Here is a 21,106-nt window from a genome sequence, read left to right as displayed (position 1 = left end):
CTTTGGTGAAATGTCTGTTCATGCCTTTTTCGTCCATTTTGTAATTGGTGTGTTTCTTTTAAAAAAATATTATATATATTTCAGAGAAGATAGAACATCAATGATGAGAGAGAATCATTGATTCTCTGCCTCCTGCATGACCCTTACTGGGGATTGACTCCATAACTGGGGCATGTGCTCTGACTGGGAATCAAACCCTGACTTCCTGGTTCGTAGGTCTGATCTATGTCGACTGGGATGGAGTGTTTCTTTACTGTTGAAATTTGTAAGTTCCTTCTATACTGTAGGTTCTAGTCCTCAGTCAGATATGTGGTTTGCAGATACTTTCTCCCAGTCTGTAGCTTATCTTTTATATATATATATATATATATATATATATATATATATATATATATATATTTAATATTTTACAGAGAGGGAAAGGAAGGATAGAGAGTTAGAAACATTGATAAGAGAGAAACATTGATCAGCTGCCTCCTGGACACTCCCCATTGGGTATGTGCCCGCAACCAAGGTACATGCCCTTGACCAGAATATAACCTGGGACCCTTCAGTCTGCAGGCTGACACTCCATCCACTGAGCCAAACCAGCCAGGGCTGTAGCTTATCTTTTTAGCTGCTTGACAAGGCTTTCCAGAGAGCACAAGTCTTCAGTTTTGATCAGGTTTCACTGGGCAAGTTTGTCTTTTATGGATGGTGTTTTTGATATGAAGTCCAAGAACTCTTTGTCCAGACCTTAATTCCAAACATTTTTTTTCTACCCAAAAAGTTTTATAGTTTTGTTTTATATTTAAGTCCACTTTGAGTAAGTTTTGTTTTTGTATAAGATAGGTGTTTTAGATTAATGTATTTGTTTTCACCTATGGGTTGTCAATTATTCTAATATCATTTGTATAAAAGACTACCTTTCTCCATTGAGTTAATTTTCCACTTTTGTCTCCATTATAGCCATTGATAGACCAATGACTGTGCAAGGTGAAAGCCAAAATAATTTATTTTCATTACTATATTGTTTTATGATACCTCATAAAATATATTTAATAGGTTCTCTCTTTTTCAACTACCAATGAGGTCTTTAGACTGTATCAGACCCATGATTCCCATATTTAATTGCATTTAAAATTAAGCATGCACCCTGAATGCTTCTATTATTTGAAGTGGTTTGAGATTTTTATCTCTGGGGCTTTTTGCTAAATATTTCTACTGATACTGTTATCAAAACATGAAGAAATTTGCCTTCGAATACTTATTTTCTTTTGATTCCAGTAATTGTCAGAATGACATAATGCACCCATTGTGGAAACAGTTTTGTGTTTGTTTTTTTTTTAAATTTTATTTTCTAGTGTAACATTGTTTTTATGGATTCTGGTCATTTCACAGGTGAAAACATCAACAAGGAAACCTTTAAATGCAAATGTCATTACATCATACCCGAGTCTGTGGTGATACTGAACGCATCCTCTGTATTTTCTTTCAGATTTATCAGCGATGCTGGTTAGTGTTCAAGAAGGCCTCCAGCAAAGGCCCCAAGCGACTGGAGAAATTTTCTGATGAACGCGCTGCATATTTTAGGTGTTACCATAAGGTAAGACCGATTGCCCTAGCTTTCCAGTTCATCTGTTCACAAGTAGGCAACTCAACCTCATTGACTCTGAAAACTTCTCCTGATTATTTGACCAAGGTATAAGTAATAATTTTTCCAAGCACAAAGCATCTCTAAAGTAATATCCACTTGCTAATTATTTAAAGTAATTGTGGTTTTCCAATCCCTAGTGTAAGAACTTACCATGTTGTTTTGTAAATTTTCAATTTGCGTAGTAGACCCCGCTTCCAACAACAGAGCCTTGAGAGTCAGGATTGGACCTCATGGAATGTAGCCCAGTGCAATGCAAAATAGACCCTCATGCCAGCTTGGAGTGTTAGGAGAAGGGACAGCGATAGGGTAGGGCTTGGGGGCCTGGGCGGGCTGGAAAATAGGTGATAGGTAGAGGAGGAGGAAGTTCTGCCCATTCATTTATTTCTTTAAGTTTGATGACTAAAATTAATTCAGATATCCAGTTTTCCTAGCAGTAGCAGTGAGACTTCCTTACTAAAAATAATAAATGTGTGTGTGTGTTGAAATGCTTCATTCAGAGGTAGAAAATTAAGGTAATGCAAGATATACTTACTTATTGGGTTCACAAATCAGGCGCCTCCTTCCCTCCACGTGGTGATGGTATTCATAGTCCTCGTTATCGGCAGCCTTCGTGTTTTCCCTTTCCGTGAAAATGTGTAAAAGTGCGAGGAATCACTTATTTTCCCCAAGGCTCCAGCTATTCCCATGCTGGGAAAAGACTACTCTTTTGACTGAGTAGGAACATGCTATGTTTATGATGAAACATTTTGATTGTGTTGGTTTTCCATATCGAAGACTCTGATCCTCATTTGGTGAGAAATTACCAGGGGCTGCTTGCCATGTAAGATGTTTTCTGAAACCAGTAGATCCATCAGCATAGGAATCTTGCTAAGTAAGGGAAAATGAGTAATCTTTCTTTTCATGCAAATTCTCCTCAAGTGGCAACTTCTTAACATCGGATTAAGGGCCCATGTTGACACCTTGGTTTATACAATAAATTGCTATGGTAATGTGTCATAGCAGCCTGAACAGACTAAGATACCAGCAGATTCTTGTTCTGTCTGGTGGCTGATGTCCGTCAGTCCTTCTTTGTTTTCGTTGGGTCCTGCATACATCCTGAAACACCGAGTCTTCACAGCCCCTCTACCGGCCTTTCTGGATGTAGAACGATAAATGGGCTCTGCTTTGCTTACAGACCTACATATGCCCAAGAGAAGAAAGAGGACCAGCAAGGAATACTGCAGAGAAACTTCCCAATACAACCCCCCAGCATGTGGTGTTGGCTCTGTGGTCAATATGCACAGTGACTCCAAACACTTCTCACACTCTGTTACTATTGCTGTGGTCCCAGCTCCTGGGCTGCCTAATTCTAGGCCTAGAAACATACCTCAATCACATTATAATACCTAGCTCCAAACCCTCACCAAGTCCTTCTAGTGGACTCACACTCACAATCTGACACCCTGTGGCTGGTTTCACCTCCCCGGTGCAGCTTCCCCAATCCCACTTGCCTCAGCTCCAGGCACAATGGGCACTTTGCTTTCCCTGGGGTAGACCAAGCACAGTCCTGCCTTTGAACTTACTTTTCCCCTTCCTTGGAATACTGTCCCCACAAATATCCACAGAGTTCATTGCCTTACTTTGCTCAGGTCATTGCTTACATTATCTCAAAGTGAAGCCATTTCTTGACTTCATTATTTAAATGGGAGTCCTTGGACCCCTGCCCCCATCTCCCTTTATTTTTCTCTTAGGCACTTATCACTACATATGCATTTACTTGGTTGTTTCTTATTGTCTTTGCCACTGGGCCACCCTAAAGTAAGGTCCACAAGGGTAGAGGTTTTGGGGGTGGGGTTAGGCGTGATTCTCTATTAGTTATCAGAGCCTAACACACAGAAGACACTTTGTACATGTTGGTTGGGAAGCAATGAGCATTGTCAACTCAGGGAATACAATAGATGCCTTTGTGTTCAAGTTTTATTTCACTTTCCAGAAAAAATAAAAAATCTGTACTTAAGACATGTGAAGTCAGGAACAGGAGTTTTGATTTGGAGGAAAGGGGCTGAGTGATGACAGGGGTGGGGAAGCCAGGACTGGGAAGTTTTCTGGGACAGCCTCAAAGGGAAGACCGAAGCGGACTGGAAGTTCCTCTTTGAATGTGGGACAAGCAAGGGGAAATTGAGGACAAGCTTGCCCTATTTCAGACTTCTACCTGCTGGCTTTGGGCTTTAATATGTAAATCTGCGAGGAACGTGGCAAGTCAGTTCCTTTTCATCTCTAATAACCATTAACCAAAGTTCAAAGCATTAGCAGGAAGAATTATCTACATCAAGCCTCCAAGCCCTTGATGAGTTCCTGCAGCCGCTCCATCCTTCCTGTTCTTTCAGATCTGATACATTCAGTATTCAGCTCTCAGGGGCATACAAATGCTGAAGTGATTCTGAGAGATGCATTTTTTAAAACCTAAATGCTGTGTAATTTATGAATCTTGATAATAACAGGCTGGGGGTTATGCGTAGCACACCGTAACCAGATTTCTGAGTTCATCTGGCTGTGAATGAAGCAATTGCCGAGAGCAATGAGGGCCCATACACTCTGCTGTTTGGTCAGTGCAGAGGCGGTGGGACCGAGACCAACATCTCTTTCCTCTAGGACAGTGGTCGGCAAACTCATTAGTCAAAGAGCCAAATATCAACAGTACAATGATTGAAATTTCTTTTGAGAGCCAAGTTTTTTAAATTCAAACTTCTTCTAACGCCACTTCTTCAAGATATACTCACCCAGGCCGTGGTATTTTGTGGAAGACCCACACTCAAGGGGCCAAAGAGCCACATGTGGCTCTCGAGCCTCATTTTGCCGACCACGGTCCTAGGAAATCAGTAGAACACAGGGCTGTGTTCATTTTCTTTTTAAATATATTACTAAGGAAAAAAAATGCCAGTTATGCATAGGATCCTTTTTAGAAGTTTTAAAACAAGACATTGGCCGTAGACTTTTAAAAGTTGGTGCCTTCCTCACTGCACGTGTAGCTAACGGTGCTCTCGTGCAAAAATGGGGAAGTAAATATATGAATAATGCACATACAGAGCAGTTCATTTTCCATTTCTTTACCTCTTCCCGAAGCGCCCGCCAGCACTCAGCTGTCAGAGGGGCTGTGAGTCTGATGAAGTGTAATTGCAACCGTGGGAAGGCGCCAGTGGTGTTAAATATAGTTGCTCTCGTTAGACACAAGTCCACTGTTCTCACTCAGGAAATCAAAGTCGTGCACACTCACCCGAAGGGGTGAGCGTTCCTCTGCACAGTTTACTGTTTGTGCTGAGGGACAGTGGGAAGGGCTCTGAGTGGAAGGAAGACCGAGGCACGTGGCTTGGGGCGTTTGCTGGGCCCGGGTTTGGGACCCCCGCTTTCTCACCCAGCCTATGCTCCTTCAAGCATCTTGGCTTCTGTGTAACGTGACTTCCAAGGCAGGTCAGATCATAGCTTCTTCACGTCACTGTGAGATCCAGTGGACTAGAGCACGCACCCAACAATTTCTCTAATATAAGCGTGTCCCTAATTGTGCACTGGAGGGTGCGGCAGAGGGCGTTCTGGGAGGACCAGGGTTCTGTGGCCACGGTTTAGTAAGGGCTGCTTTTCCTTCTTATTCCTGAGATGCCAAGCCCACTGGGGGATGGGGGGAGGACGGTTATGGAGGCTCAGGGAGACCTGCCGTTAGGACAGCAGAGCCACCGTAAGGCAGCACTTCAAAAAGCAATTGCATGTGGAGCCACTGGTTTTATTAAGGCACATATTCCGGGGAACAAGCACATCTCACTATCTAAGGAACCCAGTCTTGAGTGCTGCTTCTGGGGCCCGCTTGTTTACTGAAGTCTGCTTGGCCCTGGTTATTTCAGCAGTGAGCAAATGGGAGGATCTTCCCGCTCCACCCAAATCAGGGGTGGACTTGTACACGGATGGGATCAAGCGAATGGCTTTGTAAAAGGGAAGTCCCTCTGACTGCGGGGGGAGTGGCCATGATGACCTTTGTCGTTCTGCCTGACCTTTCAGGCTCATGGTTCTGTTGTTCTGTCCTTCCTTAGTGGCCAGGGCACTCTCCTGTATCCCCAGCTTCACATGCTGTTCTTGTTTCTGCAAAAGTCGGATTCGATTCCTCCCAGTGAGCCAGCTTCCTAGCGTCATTTCTCAAGAATTCTGCCAGCTTATCTTTCCCAGTGGCTCGTTCTTTTTTACACGTTTCTCCCTCCTCTAAGACGTGTCCTCTTCGGAGGTAGCTGTCTCTACCTTTACAAAATCTTGAAATATAGCATTGCCTCTTTCAATGACTCCCAGTACTTTGACTTTTTATTTTATTTTATTATTATTATGGATAAAGCTGCTGTGAACATTCGTGTTCATATTGTTGTATGAATATAAATTTTTATTTCTCTGGGATAAAATCCCAAGAGTGAAATTGCTGGGTCACACGGTGGTCCCATGCTTGCTTTTATGAGACTGCTACAAAGCACTGCACCATTTTACATTCCCACCAGCAGTGCTGGGGGATCCAGCTTCTCCACATCTTCACCAGCTTTTGGTGCTGCCACTTTTTATTTTTATTTTTTTATTTTAGTCTTGCTGATAGTGAGTTCTCATTGGGATTTTAATTTGCATTCCTTAATGGCTGTCTGATGATATTCCTTAATGGCTGATGATTCTCATGTACTTATTTACCATCTTCATCTCTTTTTCGGTGAAATATGTTCTTTACCCATTTTTAACTGTATTTTTTATTATTAAATTTGGCAGATTAAAAAAAATAAAATTTATATACTAGTCTTTTGTCAGATATGTGGTTTCAAATATTTCTTCCCATTCTATAGCTTATCTTTTCATTATTTAAACAGTCTCTTGCAGAACAAAAGTTTTAATTTTGCTGTGCTGCTGTATTTGAATTGTTACTTTTATGAATCATGCTTTTTATGCCACTCAAAGCACTCTTTGCTTAACCTTGGGTCCTGAATAATTTCTTCCAGTTTTTAAAAATTATGTTTTTGTTGATTTCAGAGAGGAAGGGAGGAGGAAAGAGAAATAGGAATATCAGTGATCAGAAAAAACCACTGATTGGCTGCCCTTCTCATACTCCTGACCGGGGATCGAGCCCACAACCCTGGCATGTGACCTCCTGGTTCATGGGTCGATACTCTGAGCAACACTGGCTGGGATCTCCCAGTTTTATTATTTAAAAAGCCTTTTAAACATTTATAGTTTTATATTTTACATTTAAGTCCATAATTCACTTTGAGTTTACTTTTTGTACAGGGTGTGAGATGTGGAATGAGTTTCACTTTTTTTATCTATTAATGTCTAATAATTTTAACACCACTTGTTGAAAAGAGTTATTCTTTCCCCATTAAATTGCTTTTATACCTATGTCAAAAATTATTTGGACATATTAGCTTGGGTCTATCCCTAGATTCTCTATTCTTTTCCATTGAACTATGTATCTATTTTTCTACTGATATCATACTCTCTTGGTTACTGTAGATATAATCCTTGATATTGGTAGAATTATTTCTTTCATTTTATTCTCTTTTTAAAGGTTGTTTTCGTTACTCTATGCCTCCCTTTGCATAAAATTTAAAAATAAGCTTGTATTTCTACAGAAAACCCATGTAGGCTTTTGAAAAGAATTACATTAAAACTATGGACCAAAAAGTGGGAGAACTGACATTCTGTCTATATTGAGTTTTTCAATTCATGAACATGGTATGTCACTCCATTTATTTCAATATTTGATTTCTTTCATCAGCATTTGTAATGTTCAGTCTCCATATCCTGTACATGTTTTAAGCTTATACCTAATTATTTTATTTAGTTTGGACTAAATTTAAAGTCCTATTGGATTAAGTGCTTAATTTGTGTAAGTCATTTTTGGCCTATAATTTGATAAAATGGTCATCTTATTTAAATTATTTTTTTCCAATCCCTCAATGATTTAACTAATTGTTCAAAGTGGTTAGTTTTCCTTGCATTTTGGAAAGAGCCTCATTTTTTTTTAAAGGCTTATGAAAATTTCATCTGTTTACTCTGTCACTGGTCTGTACGTGTGTTTGACTTAAGCACACACATACATGTGGAAAAACAAGAAGGACAAAATGAAAACAAATTTCACCTACAAAGTTCATTGATTGCAAATTCCTTTCCCCCCATTTACACTTATTTCTTACATGACTTTAAGACCCTGTGTCTCCAGGGCTTTTCCTATGCTATCTTACCTTCGAGTGGAAACCCTTAGCCATAATCCAGGTGCGCACAGAAGCTCTGTGTAAATGACGTCAAAGGGAAGTCATTGAGAAATTAGTTAATGGTTTCCGGTTTGAGAGAAATCACAGAGTACTGTTGGCCAAATGAGTTACTGGTCCGGCAGATGTGTTGACAAAGAATGGAGATCCACTCCCCTCACTTTAAAATATTTTCCAGGGCTTTTTCCCTCTTCACTCTTCTTACTCTTTAAATTACAAACATCATATCTGTTCCTTTTAACCAGTTTAAACAATTCTGAAGTGTATGGAGTAAAATGAAAGGAAATGATGACCTGGGTCATCTAATACACAGATACGACCCTTTCATTTATCTGCTTCAAGGAATCTGGAAAGTTAAATCGATGTGCACTTTTCAGACTGTTTTCTCTGTTTATACAAATAGAATCAGTCTCACTCATATATAGCTCCTACTTTTAGAGCAGGAATGGAGTAATTCATGGCATACTGTACATTCTTGTGTAAGGAGACCATAATTGCAGATTTCCCCGGGATACTTGGGTGGGTCTGTAGTTCTTACATAACTTGTAGTAGTAATTTCTTTCACAGCCAGGGGATAAATTAAAGTTCATGAGATACATTAAATGATGACATCAATTATACTAGTCCCCTTTCCCTCTAAGCCAATCATCAGTGGCTTATTAATGACAACTCATTAATTTCACAGTTCTAGAGTACTCTTTAATATTTGATATACCGTGATCTGTTTAAGAAATGCCCAAATTGGAGGACAAAATGGTTTCTAATTTTTTGCTAATATCAATTTAATTAGGATGAAAAACTTGTGCCTCTGTCTTTGATGTGCTCGTGCTAATCTTTCTGGAAGAAAAAGCTGTGCAATTGTCAGGGAATATCCCACACCTTTCAACTTTTTGTAACTCCTGCCAAATTGTGCCCAGATAGGCGATTCAAAAGCACCCCCTCATCCCTCTCCCCCCAACCCACCAAGATCCTAGGAGAGTGCCCCCCACCCCAGACACCAACCATTCTCTGCATACATTTCAGATGCAGGCTTCTCAGTGTAAGTGCACTTTAAGGAAGACAGGGGGGACGGGTCATTTAAGCCATTTCACATGTGCAAATAAAGGCCCGCTCTTCAGGGAGACAGTGGATGGATGGCTCAGGCAGGCCCTGGCTGGTTTATTTCAGGGACCAGCGGCTGTGGCTATTTGGGGAAAGAATGGAACCATCTCTCTGGGGGTGGGTGGCACTGTCTAGACTGGTTCTTTCTGAGGAACCCTTTCATAAGCTGTTTGCTCACCCTGCTGTGTTCGGGGCCCCAGGGGAGACGATGGGAAGCATTGCTTTGTGGTGACATTTGCGATGGGAACGGAGCCCATTTCTGCTGAGTTGCTGTCCCTCTTACTGACACTGTATCTTAAAGCCATCGGTGCTTTTTTTTTTGAAAGACAGTACAGAAACATTTAAAGGCTTGGAACACAAGAAATCTGGAATATTTTTAAACAGAAATGGTTAGCGGGGTATTTTGGAGTACTCTGAAATTTCAGCACATAATAATAACATAAAAACGAGCGTTATAGCAAAAGCAACAATAAGAAGAATAGTGTAATTGATTACTTTGTTAATACTTGAGAAAACATTATGGGCCCCAAAATAGATTGCTTTCATTTTACTTTTATTTTCAGAGACAACCTTAAAAGTGAAAGGGCTTATGCCTCTTCATTTTCAATAGGATAATGGCTTTAATTTTTTTTAAAGGAATAAAGCAATTTGAAGCTTCTGCAGAAATTTGCAATTTGCATATACAAAGTGAATTGCTCACTTAATTCATTCAGGCCCATAAGGAGAAAAATAATTAGGATGCTGCCTACAAAAAGCAAGGCGGCAAATTGCCTTTTAGGTAGCGGCCTCCTCCTCACTCTGTAATGTAAATAAATCATCAGCCCTCCCCTCCCATCAGCAAAGGAGGGAGAACAACTGGAAATCAGATCCTTGTTTTTCTAGATGGAGATTGACCTTGCAGCACGCCAGAAACACACTTACAATCCCCACACAGTGCCTGCTAATGGCACAGTTCTCCCAGAAATATACCAGATCCTCAAGGGAATGTACGCTTTAAAATCCGATGGTCTAATCTTCTCATGAAACAGCAGAAGAAATTTCATCGGTCTCTCCATATAGTTACAAACTAATCCATTTGGAAAATGGAATCGTGTATCGTGTAATTGTTTTTTGTTAATGCAAAACTATGTCGGTAGCAAATTGAACTTGGAAAGTATGGCCACTGTGTTAATCTCCGGCTGTTAAGCATTCATGTTAGTGAACAGGGTCACATAGGAAGAATCAAACATCTGGAGTGTGGCTTTAAACAGCCAGAAGAATTTGGTGGTCTTTATTTGGGAATTCCTAATCGGTGGCATACTTAAAGATTTGTCAACAATTTAGGAGAGCGTTGGGTAATTTTTTTCCTTTGATGGAGACACTGTAGTTTTGATCATCAGAAAACTAGAAGCCGGGAACTGCAGAGTCATGAAGTAACTCTTAAATCTCTGTCTTTTCGTTCATCATGCCCTGACCTAAGCTGAATCCACTTGCTGCCTGCCTGTCTGCCGGCTTCTCCAGGCTTTATCTCCTCCTCAGATGTGGTTCCCATCCTTCCCAAGGTTAAGGCTGCCATGTATGTCCATGCCAGCTGCTCACTGCTGACCTCCAAGGGCGCCACTATCGTCAGTTCCCCATGAAGGTCACGCTGTAGTGACATGAAGCATCTCTCAGCCTGGTCTGTTCTCCATTACCACCCCAGGGCTTCTCACCCAGTACCACTCCCATACTGTGGGGGCTGTCCTGTGCATTAGAAACTTAGCAGCACCTTGAGGATATTTGCAGGAAGGGAGAGAGAGAGAGAGAGAGAGAGAGAGAGAGAGAGAGAGAGAGAGAGAGAATGGAGAGAAATGTGAGAGAGACACATCGACTGCTTGCCTCCCACACTTTCCCTGACTGAGAATGGGGAGTAAACCCTCAACCCACGTATGTTCCCATGATCTAGAATCAAATCTGCACCCTTAGGTGGGTGGGCCCGATGCTCTAACCATTGAGCAGCACTGACCAGGCCCTTGCAAAGCATTCTTAACAAAAAATGTTATCTTAAATCTCATCAAGCCTTTCGATGTAAATTTCATTTCAGAAGTACAGGGGATAGAAAAATTAAGGGCATCGAGGATCAGCAAACATAGCTAGAACATGGAACATTTCACTGACAAGATCTTTTCAAAAAGGCAGTATCATTTGCAAAATGTAGGGACTCTTCTAAATTGAGAGTGGCTCAGTATAAGAAGAGACACAATCATGCAGCATCATTGGCCCTGGGAGTGGCTGGTGGCGGACGGGTGTGGGCACAGGGCTGAAAGACTTTTGGGTATTTTCAGGGGATTTTGGATATAAGAAGGCAATTAGAAGACACGGGGAATCCTTTCCTATTTCCTTGTGACAATGACATTGAGATGATGTGTAAGAACCTTGTTATTTGTAAGAAATATTTGTGAAAGTTGTAGGGATGACGTGTGTTTCTGCCATCAATTTTCTTGTAGGTAGTTCAGCCCAAACCAAGTGTGGATGCGTGTTTGTATGGGCACTCACACAAGCACTACCTATTTATGTGCACAGAGAGATAAAGCTCATAAAAGAAAGGTGGTAAAATGTTAATAACTGCACATCCTGGGTGCTTGGTGTATGTTGTATGGCTGTCCCTCAGGGACTGGTTCAGGGACCCCTCTGGACACCACAATCTACACAAGTCCCCCTGGAAAATGGTGTAGGACAGTATTATTCTTTCAGATCTTCTGTGTTTGAAACTCTTCAAAATAAAATCTTGGAAAAAAAACAATGCACACAAAATTTCTGGAGAAACAAGCAGAATGGAGAAAAAACACACATGTCCAAGTTTTTTTTTTTTTTTTTTTTTAAATGAATTAAAAAGAATAAAGAGAACTGAAATAATTTCCAAAATGTCAGTATCCTGATCCATCTGTCCATACATTCAGAGACCCAGAAGCATTGGTGAGGTGGAGGGGGACCCTCAGAAGGAGAGGATCTGACCTAGTTATACAAACATCGGTGACATCTCTACAGACGTGGCATGGCAGTTCCCATTCTGTGGGCCAAAGCAAGTTATGTGACCAAGTCCAAGCTCATCAGGAAAGAGCCATAAGGGCTGAAAGGAATGGATGCCTGAGAACAGGTAATTCAGTCTAGAAAAGGAACGGAAGGTTGCTGTGAGCTGCAGAATTTGCCTTTGGTCTGACTCGAAATAGCTCCAAATTCTGAGGGAATCAGTCTTGCCAAATCTTATCTTTACCTCATCGTTTCCTGCCTCCATGCTCCTTAACATACCTTTTTAATCACAGAACTTCCCATCTAGTACTGCTCATTATCTCTTTATCAGCGGATTTTTCAAAGAGCCGCTGTCTTCTATGAATTTTCAATTAGTCCAAGGATTTTGTTGGCCCCAGGATGTACAAAATTAGATTAAGCTTGAAGTTGACGTGGGTTTTAGAAAGTACACACTCAGTTTCTCCAGGAAATCAAGTATTTCAAAGGTCCTAATATTGACATTTTCAGTAAGCCATACAGATGTTTCTGGTCTTGTTTGATCGTGTAGCTGGATTCAGTAAGCTTAAATATATCTTGGAAAAGAAAAAGGAAAGTTACACATTGAGGGGTCACAGATTTATTTGAAAAAGTAACCAGCCACTAGCAGCTTACCCAAGTAACCCACAAGAAAAGAAACAATAAGCAAATGGCCCTGTGCAGAAGGGACCTTTGGGACCTCATGTGGGAACCAAATCATGACCAAGTTTCTATTGAAATCTAGTGTCATGCTTGTGCCAAGCAAATGGGAGTTGCTCTGGGTGAGGCCATGACAGTTGGGCCCATTGGTTGTCATCTGGATTGTTTTTTGTTTTTTTTAACCATGGATTTACATTTGTGATGAATGAATGAGTGAATGAATGAATGCAAGGAGGTTTTTAAGAGGATGTGGTTCTAGAACAGTGGTGGTTAGCTGAAGATCTGTATGAAGGACATCATAATTCAGGTAGAGCTTATGGTGCGTCTTGCTCTTGTGCTGTGAGTGAAAGTTAAAACGATCACTGCAGAGGCTCAAGGGGGAGTTCTCCTAACAAGTTCTGAGCTTGGCAGGAAGTTACTTCCGGTTGATCTGAGACATAAGGAAAAGACAAGAACTTCACATGGCCAGTGAGTGGTTACTGTGCATGTCCCTGGTCCTGGGTGCTCCTCCAGTTGGAGGGAGCAGTGAGGATCCAATAGTCCTGGAGGATCCATATCCAATGAGACCCTGAGACCCTATCAAAATCTGTGTTTGCTTTAAAAGTGGTTCTTTAGCAGCAAATTGTTTTTTTGTTAAAGGAATATTAAAAAAATACATCCTGTCTTGGTTTTCTCCTTTACAAAACGGAATGACAGTGGTGTTAAATGCATCTTATAAAAGTTTTTTATGAGATAAATATATCTGCAAATGTTAGTTTTTGTAATTATCACTTTGCCTTGTATTTTGAGGAAGATATATGGATTAGGGTAGATGGCAATTTTTTTAAAAGTAAGGAGTGTGCGAGCTTGCTTGTGCGAGTCTGTGTGTGTGTGGCGGAGGGGGGGGGGGTGTAGGTATGTGCACGCGCATGCTCACTGAGATGTAGGTCTGATTTGGGGACATAAACTGCTGCTTTAGAGCTTGAATAGCCTTCCACAAATGAAACGAAATTCTGCCAGGTCTGTGAACACTCACTCACGTCCCCTGAGCGGGGGTGTCGGGTGGTTATTATCTAAACCAATTTCCAGAATGGGTAGCTGTGTTGTGACTCACACAGTTTTCTCTGCATTTCCTGACTTGTTGGGTGACTTATTTCTTCCTCTTTGCCCTTACTGCCTGTGTAATGAAACGACACATGTCAGCGTCGGTTGTTGCTGTGGTTCAGGTCAGGGTAGACTGCTCTCTTATGACTCACATACAGCCTGGGGCACTCACGTCACACTCATACCCCACATCCTGGGAAAAGAAAGAGGCCCTCAAGGAGGAGATGGATTCTGTGCTGAACGTTTAGAGCTGGTCATTAGCATTCATCCAGGCAGCTGAAGAGCACAGGGCTCAAGGGTGGTTTGCCTCATTGCAAACTTGGGTCGTTAGCTGTGAGCTTGGGCACATGAATTTGACCTTTCTCAGCTGCAGTTTCTTGATTTTGAAAATACCAAGAGTAATAGCTGCCTCATAGCATTTTGGTGATGATAAGAAGAGACATCCAGTTAAGAATAGTCTAAGCACAGTGCCAGGCATTATAAATGTTGACTCTCAAATGGCTGTTTTTCATCGATGGAGTCCATCAGGAAGTCATTGCAAGGGGACTGGTGTCTCGCTGGGAGCTGGAGTAATAGATACAGCTTCATGCAGCATGCATGTGAGGGGAGCAATAATTCCCACTAAGGTCAGGGCAGGTTTCCCAGGGGAAGCAGAAAAGAAACATTTCCCTAGAGAGAAGAGGTAGAAGAGGGGGCGTCCGCTCTGGAGAGGCACCCTGTGGGTGGGCTTGTCCTTTTGCTGAGTTCCCACTGTGCGGCAGGCTCTGTGCGAGATTCAAGGGACGTAGTGGTGGGCAATGCATGCTGTCCCGACCCTCCACAGGCAAGCCAGGCACCAAACCATCACCCATGTGGCCATCAGAGGGCATGAGGGCAAATGTGTCATTGGATGGTAGAGTCTTGCGACTCTGATGGGCTGGGAAGGAGGTGGGGTTGTTCTTTAGGGCTCGGTGGGTAACTGAGAGTTAAACTGAGACCCAAAGGGTGAGTGGGAGCAACGTTAGGACACGATAAGGGAAGGGGCTTACAAATGTGTTGAAGGGAGGAGGGATCCTGGGGGAGAGGCAGGAGAGAGACAGTGTGCAATGGGAGAGCTTTCCCTGCTGACAGCAGCCAGGGGATACCAGTGCAGAGTTCCCAGCTCTCAGACAGTGTCCATTGCCACTGAGAAGCTAGGAGTTCAGAGGCAGCAGCTAGGATTTCAGAGAGAGAGAAGCCAGGAGGTCAGAGAGAGAATCTTGGGGTAGAGAGGGACAAGCTAGGAGTTCAGAGAGAGAAGCCAGGAGGTTGGAGAGAGAAGTTAGGAGGTTAGGGAGAGAAGCCAGGAGGTCATAGAGAAAAGCTAAGAGGTCAAAGAGAGAAGCCAGGAGGTGGAAACGTTTCACAGACCAGCTTTCTGTGCTGGACAGAAGACTTGAACCTGAGTGGAGGGCGTTTTGGGGGTCCTGACACTCCATCTCTGGCTGGCAGAGTGGGATCATTCAGTATGCACTGGACCAGCTTTCCTTCTCCTTCCTCAGGGTCCCTGGATTTAAGACGCTTCCACTCAGAGTGGCTGTCCACAGCGATGGAGATGGACATGAGAAATGTGGAGAAGCGAGTCTTTGGGGTAGGGGGATATAGAAGGACTAAATAAAACTAGCTTTCTACCTCTAAAAAGGGGAGTCTTGCCACATAACATATCTCAGAATATTCAGAAAACGCAGGTAACGTGTTAACCTTCCTTGCGCTGTGTTAAGGATGACACTGGAGTGAGTCTGAGCTTTGATGACACTGTCGAGCTGTGTTCATCTTTTTCCCTGTGTCTGCCCTTGGTTGGGGTTGTTGGTGGGAAGCACCATCTGGGGAGTGTGACCGAACTTGTGGTTGTCTACTTTCCAGGTGACAGAACTCAACAACGTGAAGAATGTGGCTCGACTGCCCAAGAGCACCAAGAAGCACGCCATAGGGATCTACTTCAGCGATGACACCTCCAAGACCTTCGCTTGTGAATCAGGTTCGTTCGTGCGGCGGGGCGGGCTGCTTCCGGCCGGCCTGGGCACGGGCTCACGGGCTCCTCTTGGGCGTTTCCGCAGATCTCGAGGCTGATGAGTGGTGCAAGGTGCTCCAGATGGAGTGCGTGGGGACGCGGATCAATGACATCAGCCTCGGGGAGCCCGACCTGCTGGCCACAGGGGTTGAGAGAGAGCAGAGTGGTACGTAAAGAGAATTCTCTGCTTTGCTCTTTTGTGAAACTGTTTTGTCCCCGTATAAGAAAACGTAATGTATCTTCATTATGTAAACCTTTTAGAGTTATACAAAATGTATATAGAAGCAAAATAAGCTTTTATTTCACCTAAAACCTGTGTTAATATGTCAGCGTGTTTCTTTTTTTAATATGCTTTCGATGCATGATATGAATACATCTATAATATTATCAGCTAGAAATTGGGGGGAGCCTGCTCCGTGCCTGCTCCTGAGGAAGGTGGGTAGATTTTTGGTTTTCCCAGCAGCCCTATGACTTAGGTCCCATTACTTCCCCAATTTATAGGCGAGGAAACTGAGGCTTAGAAGAGCTAAAGGTCTTGCTCCGGTTCCAATAGCTAGTGTTTGATTCCGCACTATTTGTGGTCCTGTATTTAGAATGTCCAGGCAAACAGTGGCATGAATCTGTGCCTTGCCTTTTTCACTTTTATTGAAAGCCTTCCAGTGTTTTTTAATAGAATTTGAACTTTACGAAACTTCATCAAGTTTAAACCCACTGGCATATGTGATTTTTTCTTTCTATCTACTGAAACACTTGAGCCAACTCTTGGAGCTCAACATCCAACCTGGGAATAAATCATTACAAGTAATAATGACCAAAATATTCATGACACTTCAGGAGAAAAAAAAAATCAATCTTGGTTTATTTTACAGTGCGAGCCTGGAGGTGAGAATCATTTCTTTGTCTCCAAATGGCTGAGCCTGTGGCAGGCAGATTGGGTCCCAGAGTTCTGCTTTAGTCCATTGCATCGAGCTCTGAGGCTGTGTCACAACCCAGAGGCCGTGGGTCACCTGGCTCAGCCAGGAATAGGGCTGACCCCTTCTGTGGGCGCACACGCCACTGTCCGTAAAATACGTCCTCCCTTCTAACAGGAACTATGTCTTCATGACACGGTCACAGCCTAGGATTACTTGGGAGGGAGGCACCAGACCTGCCCCAATCCTCCCCCATGGAAGCACTATTGACGGGACCTGGAAGTGCTGGTTAATTCAAAGGCACCTCTTATAGACTAGGAAGCTGAGTTGCAGGGAGGTGGACACATGCCAGCATCATGCAGCAGGCCCAGACTCCTTCTGTGGTCACCACATCAGGATACACCTGGGCTGTGAGAACCCACCTGCCATGTCTCACAGGCAGGTGCCCGTGAACCCAAACACAGAAAGGAAGCATGGCAGGCTGTGGTGCTCTGATCAGCACTTGTTTCTCACACATTTCTGTGTGTGAGGCTGCATCCTGATGGCAATTCAGGCTGAAGTCAAGGGTGGGCTGTAACTGGGAGTGACCTTCCCTGTACCAATGTCCCATGCCTCAGTTTCCTCTTCTATCAAATGGGAATGGGAATACATTCTCTGGGAGATAAGTAATAGGGTTGATTATGGAACTCAGCTAAGTCTTTTAAGGCACTTCACAATATCAATTTGCATGATTGCAAGGAATTGTAATAGAAATGGTCCCTCTCGCCAATATTTGCTGTTGCCGTTCTCAAGCAAAGTATAAAGGACCTTTAAGCAAATAAACTGGTGACGGTCTCTCTTACTTTCTAATCAATGATGACAGTTTTTGTTCCAGCAAATATTTGGTTAGAGGGAGTTTAAAATAACTTAGAAAACTTCAGTAAAAGATGCATTAATACATTGCACATTCTTGACACCTCTGCTTACTAAATTCAAATAAAATATATGAAAATTCTAAGGACATATTTACTATAAAATAATTAGCTGAGAATGGCATCAGTCTTATTAGTGCCACTCTGTTTTGTCAGATGTGCTCAATCAACAATGATGGGTAGGTGAAAATGTGTTTGCTGTAGAGATGTTCAGATTTCACTTAAAGGTTTTTGACTCAGTAAATTCTTAAATTATTGAATTTTCTAAAATGTAATAGAAATACCATGATTGTGCCTGTAGAGATGAAATTTGGCTGCAGTAAAATAAGTCAAGAGCTGTAATCTTAGAGTAATCTTAAATTTTAATAGTCATCCCAGCAAGCAAATGGATATTTCTTTCCAGTGTTTGGCTGAAGACAGCTCACTGTTAAAACTAGTTCAGATATATCCATTGACTCCTTCCCAAACTGCTGGTCTGTGAAGTGCACGGTGTCCGTGTTGAGTTTTACTCAGACAGTTTGGGATACCGTTTTATTCATCTAGTTATGAAAATGATAAGTCGACTGTTATTTTGCACCTGCATCTTTTGTGAACACAAAAGTGTGGGCGGAACAAGCATGTGCTTGGCAGGGAAAGGTGTTTTAATGGTTTCATCACTTTGGTCTTTTATTGGCCTACACGTTTTTTTTTATTATGCAAATTAAAAAAATTTAAAAAACACACTCTTTGCTCATTTAAATAGTGTTTAGTGTACGTTGTCAGCCAGATTGTATCATTATTATGTGATTTAGCATGGTCTTCATTTTGAAAATCATTTTCTGGGACTGTGGAATGGGTGGGAAAGATTTATCTCCCTGAGTATTCAGTCAGAAGCTAGACAGTGAGCCTGAATGATGTTGAAATGCCTCTGTTCCTACAATGTCTTTGCTGTTTTATTCCTGGGGATTTTAGACTAACCTTTTGTTTTTCTCCCAGAGAGATTCAATGTGTATTTGATGCCATCTCCTAACTTAGATGTACATGGCGAATGTGCCTTGCAGATTACATATGAGCACATCTGTCTTTGGGACGTCCAGAATCCCAGAGTCAAACTCATCTCTTGGCCGCTAAGCGCCCTGCGGCGGTACGGGCGAGATGCTGCTTGGTTCACTTTTGAGGCAGGGAGGTGAGTGCGCTGATTGCTTTTCTGTGTTTTTCCCCAGGTTTGCGTCCTCAGAGGCCTGGGTTTCGTACGAGACCCACCTTGCATCACCCTTGAGGGACTGCATAGACCGTAACCATAGGGGTGTGTGGTAAAACATTCATATATTAAACATGGCTTCCTTTTCCATGGGCAATTCTAATGTTCCATGAATGTGATACGAATATTCATTGCACGGCTTGATTTCATACCACAGACTGCAGTTGAACCAGGTCCAAATGTGCCCTTCACTGGTCAAGCCAAACAGGGGCCAGCTCCTTGGATTTGGAAAACCTCCCTGTTGTTATTCCATTTATGTCCCTCAGCCAGGCGAGGGGGGCACCTTTGGGAGCTGCAGCCGTGAGCTCCACCTGCTCTGCCCACAGTGCAGTGAGGGTGCTGGTTGCTGGTCCCAGAGGAGGCTGATTCCAAAACATGCTCCTTGCCACACCCAGGAGCTCTCCCCGCTTTCCTGCTGGGCGTTCATGGGGAGAGAGATCATGGCGCCCTAGCATTTGGGTTGATCATTAGCTGCAAAGAGATCAGCCTAATCAGTGTTCCTTTTCCTTCTCCCCACCCTCCATCAAAAGTAGGCTCTATTTTTGAAATAGTGCATGCCAATTTTACATTTCTGAACTGTAAATGACTGAATTTTAAGAAATACAGGTCCTTCTGCATATGGCCTGGCATTGCACTAAAGTTGGAAACAACTTATGACTTAAACAAAATTGTATCAAAAAATAAAAATGAAATAAAATAAAAAGGAAGATAAAATAAAACACACTAAAGTAACAAACAACAACATCAACAATTGTGTGTCAGAGAGGACAGGGATATACTTGGGATAAGGAGAGTAAACACAGAATTTCTGACCACCCGAGACCCTGACCCACCTGAGTCTATGATAGTAACGCTCCCCTCAAGTTACTCTGTTCATTCATTCCAAACAAAGCCCAATTGGTTAAAATTTGCTTTTCAGAAATATGATCAGTTCGGTGCTCTTACAACCATTCTGGAAAGTAAGATCCTTCTCTCCCATACTGCTCTTCTCCGGTCCATTTATTTTCGAGTTCTGAAAGGGCATGTTAGGTGGAGGACAGTTTCACCTCCGGGATGAAATGCTATAAACAAGTCAGTGAATCTCCCAGAGACAGCAAATGTCCTCACATTAGAAAATAAAATTTTAATCTTCAGTGCAATGTTCTTCCTTTGCCAGAATTACTTATTTGTCATCCTCGTGGGAAAACCTCTAAATAGGAAATTAAGTATTTGTTTGGGAAGGTGGGTATATTGTCCTGTTTGGTTCTCAGATGTTACTTATGTATTCATCCTAACCAGTGAAATCAAGGTGGAACATATTTTAAAATAGACTTTCCTATTGTTTCCTATTGGCCGTAAACCCACACCCTCCCCGCTGTTACTCACATTGGCGTACAGGAGAATTCCCCAGCGATTGGGACATTTGGCGCCCATCTCGGGCAGCACTCATTCAAACACGAATATTTCTCAGTTGTTCTTTGATTCACTCTCTATAGGAAACAAGGATAGGAAAAGCATATGGCTTTTTTATTAAAATTTCTGAAGCTTTTGAAACCTTAACAAACATTAATAGTATCTCCTAAGTATTTGAAACTTCTTTTTGAAAATATATTAATGTTCTAGGTTTTACTACTCCTAATGCCTTCCTCAAGATTAATTTATTCAGGTTGAAATCTGGTTGAACTTCTAAGGTCTTAAAATTATTCTAAAAACTTATATTTCTTCTGTCATGCAGAGCTGTTTTTAAGCAGGTTGTGTGTGTGTGTGTGTGTGAAATCATGTTCCTCATTCGTAAACAACAGGATGCAGAGCACAGATGAAAGAGTGCTACTGAAATAGTTCAGGTGGAAGAAGTGGTAGGTACAAGTGTGCATGACTTGGAGACATACATTTCACAATTACCCAGTGACCTTTGACGGAAAGCTATGAAGCGCTGTCTTGGAAAATGGAAGAGCTTTACTCCATGTCATTGGTTTCATTATGGTCTGACCTTTTGGGTATTTACTCCAGGAACTCCAGCTCTTAGGTGGTTAAAAATACCCACAACCCAGTCCACAGAGTCTTTTTTAAAAAAAATATGTTTTACTGATTTTTTACAGAGAGGAAGGGAGTGGGATAGAGAGAAACATCGATGAGAGAGAAACATTGATCAGCTGCTTCCTGCACACTCACTACTAGGTATGAGCCCAAAACTAAGGTACATGTCCTTGGCTGGAATCGAACCTGGGACCCTTGAGTTCACAGGCCGATGCTCTATCCACTGAGCCAAACCAGTTAGGGCAAGAGTCTTGAA

General features: G+C 42.3%; 1 protein-coding gene across 1 annotated transcript in view; it reads left to right on the top strand.

Annotated features, from left to right (window-relative positions):
• Positions 1–21,106, top strand: part of DOK5 (docking protein 5) — a 125,631-nt gene that overhangs the window by 62,032 nt on the left and 42,493 nt on the right. The window contains exons 2-5 of the mRNA XM_084888453.1: positions 1,478–1,585; positions 15,625–15,739; positions 15,819–15,938; positions 18,570–18,759. Of these exons, the coding sequence (XP_084744579.1) occupies positions 1,478–1,585; positions 15,625–15,739; positions 15,819–15,938; positions 18,570–18,759 (533 nt within the window). The remainder of the gene's footprint in view (positions 1–1,477; positions 1,586–15,624; positions 15,740–15,818; positions 15,939–18,569; positions 18,760–21,106) is intronic.

Source organism: Pipistrellus hanaki (genome assembly GCF_964339955.1).
Source record: "Pipistrellus hanaki genome assembly, chromosome: 6".
NCBI lineage: Eukaryota > Metazoa > Chordata > Mammalia > Chiroptera > Vespertilionidae > Pipistrellus > Pipistrellus hanaki.
The sequence above is the reverse complement of the archived record's forward strand: the minus strand, read 5'-3'. Positions and strand labels throughout refer to the sequence as shown.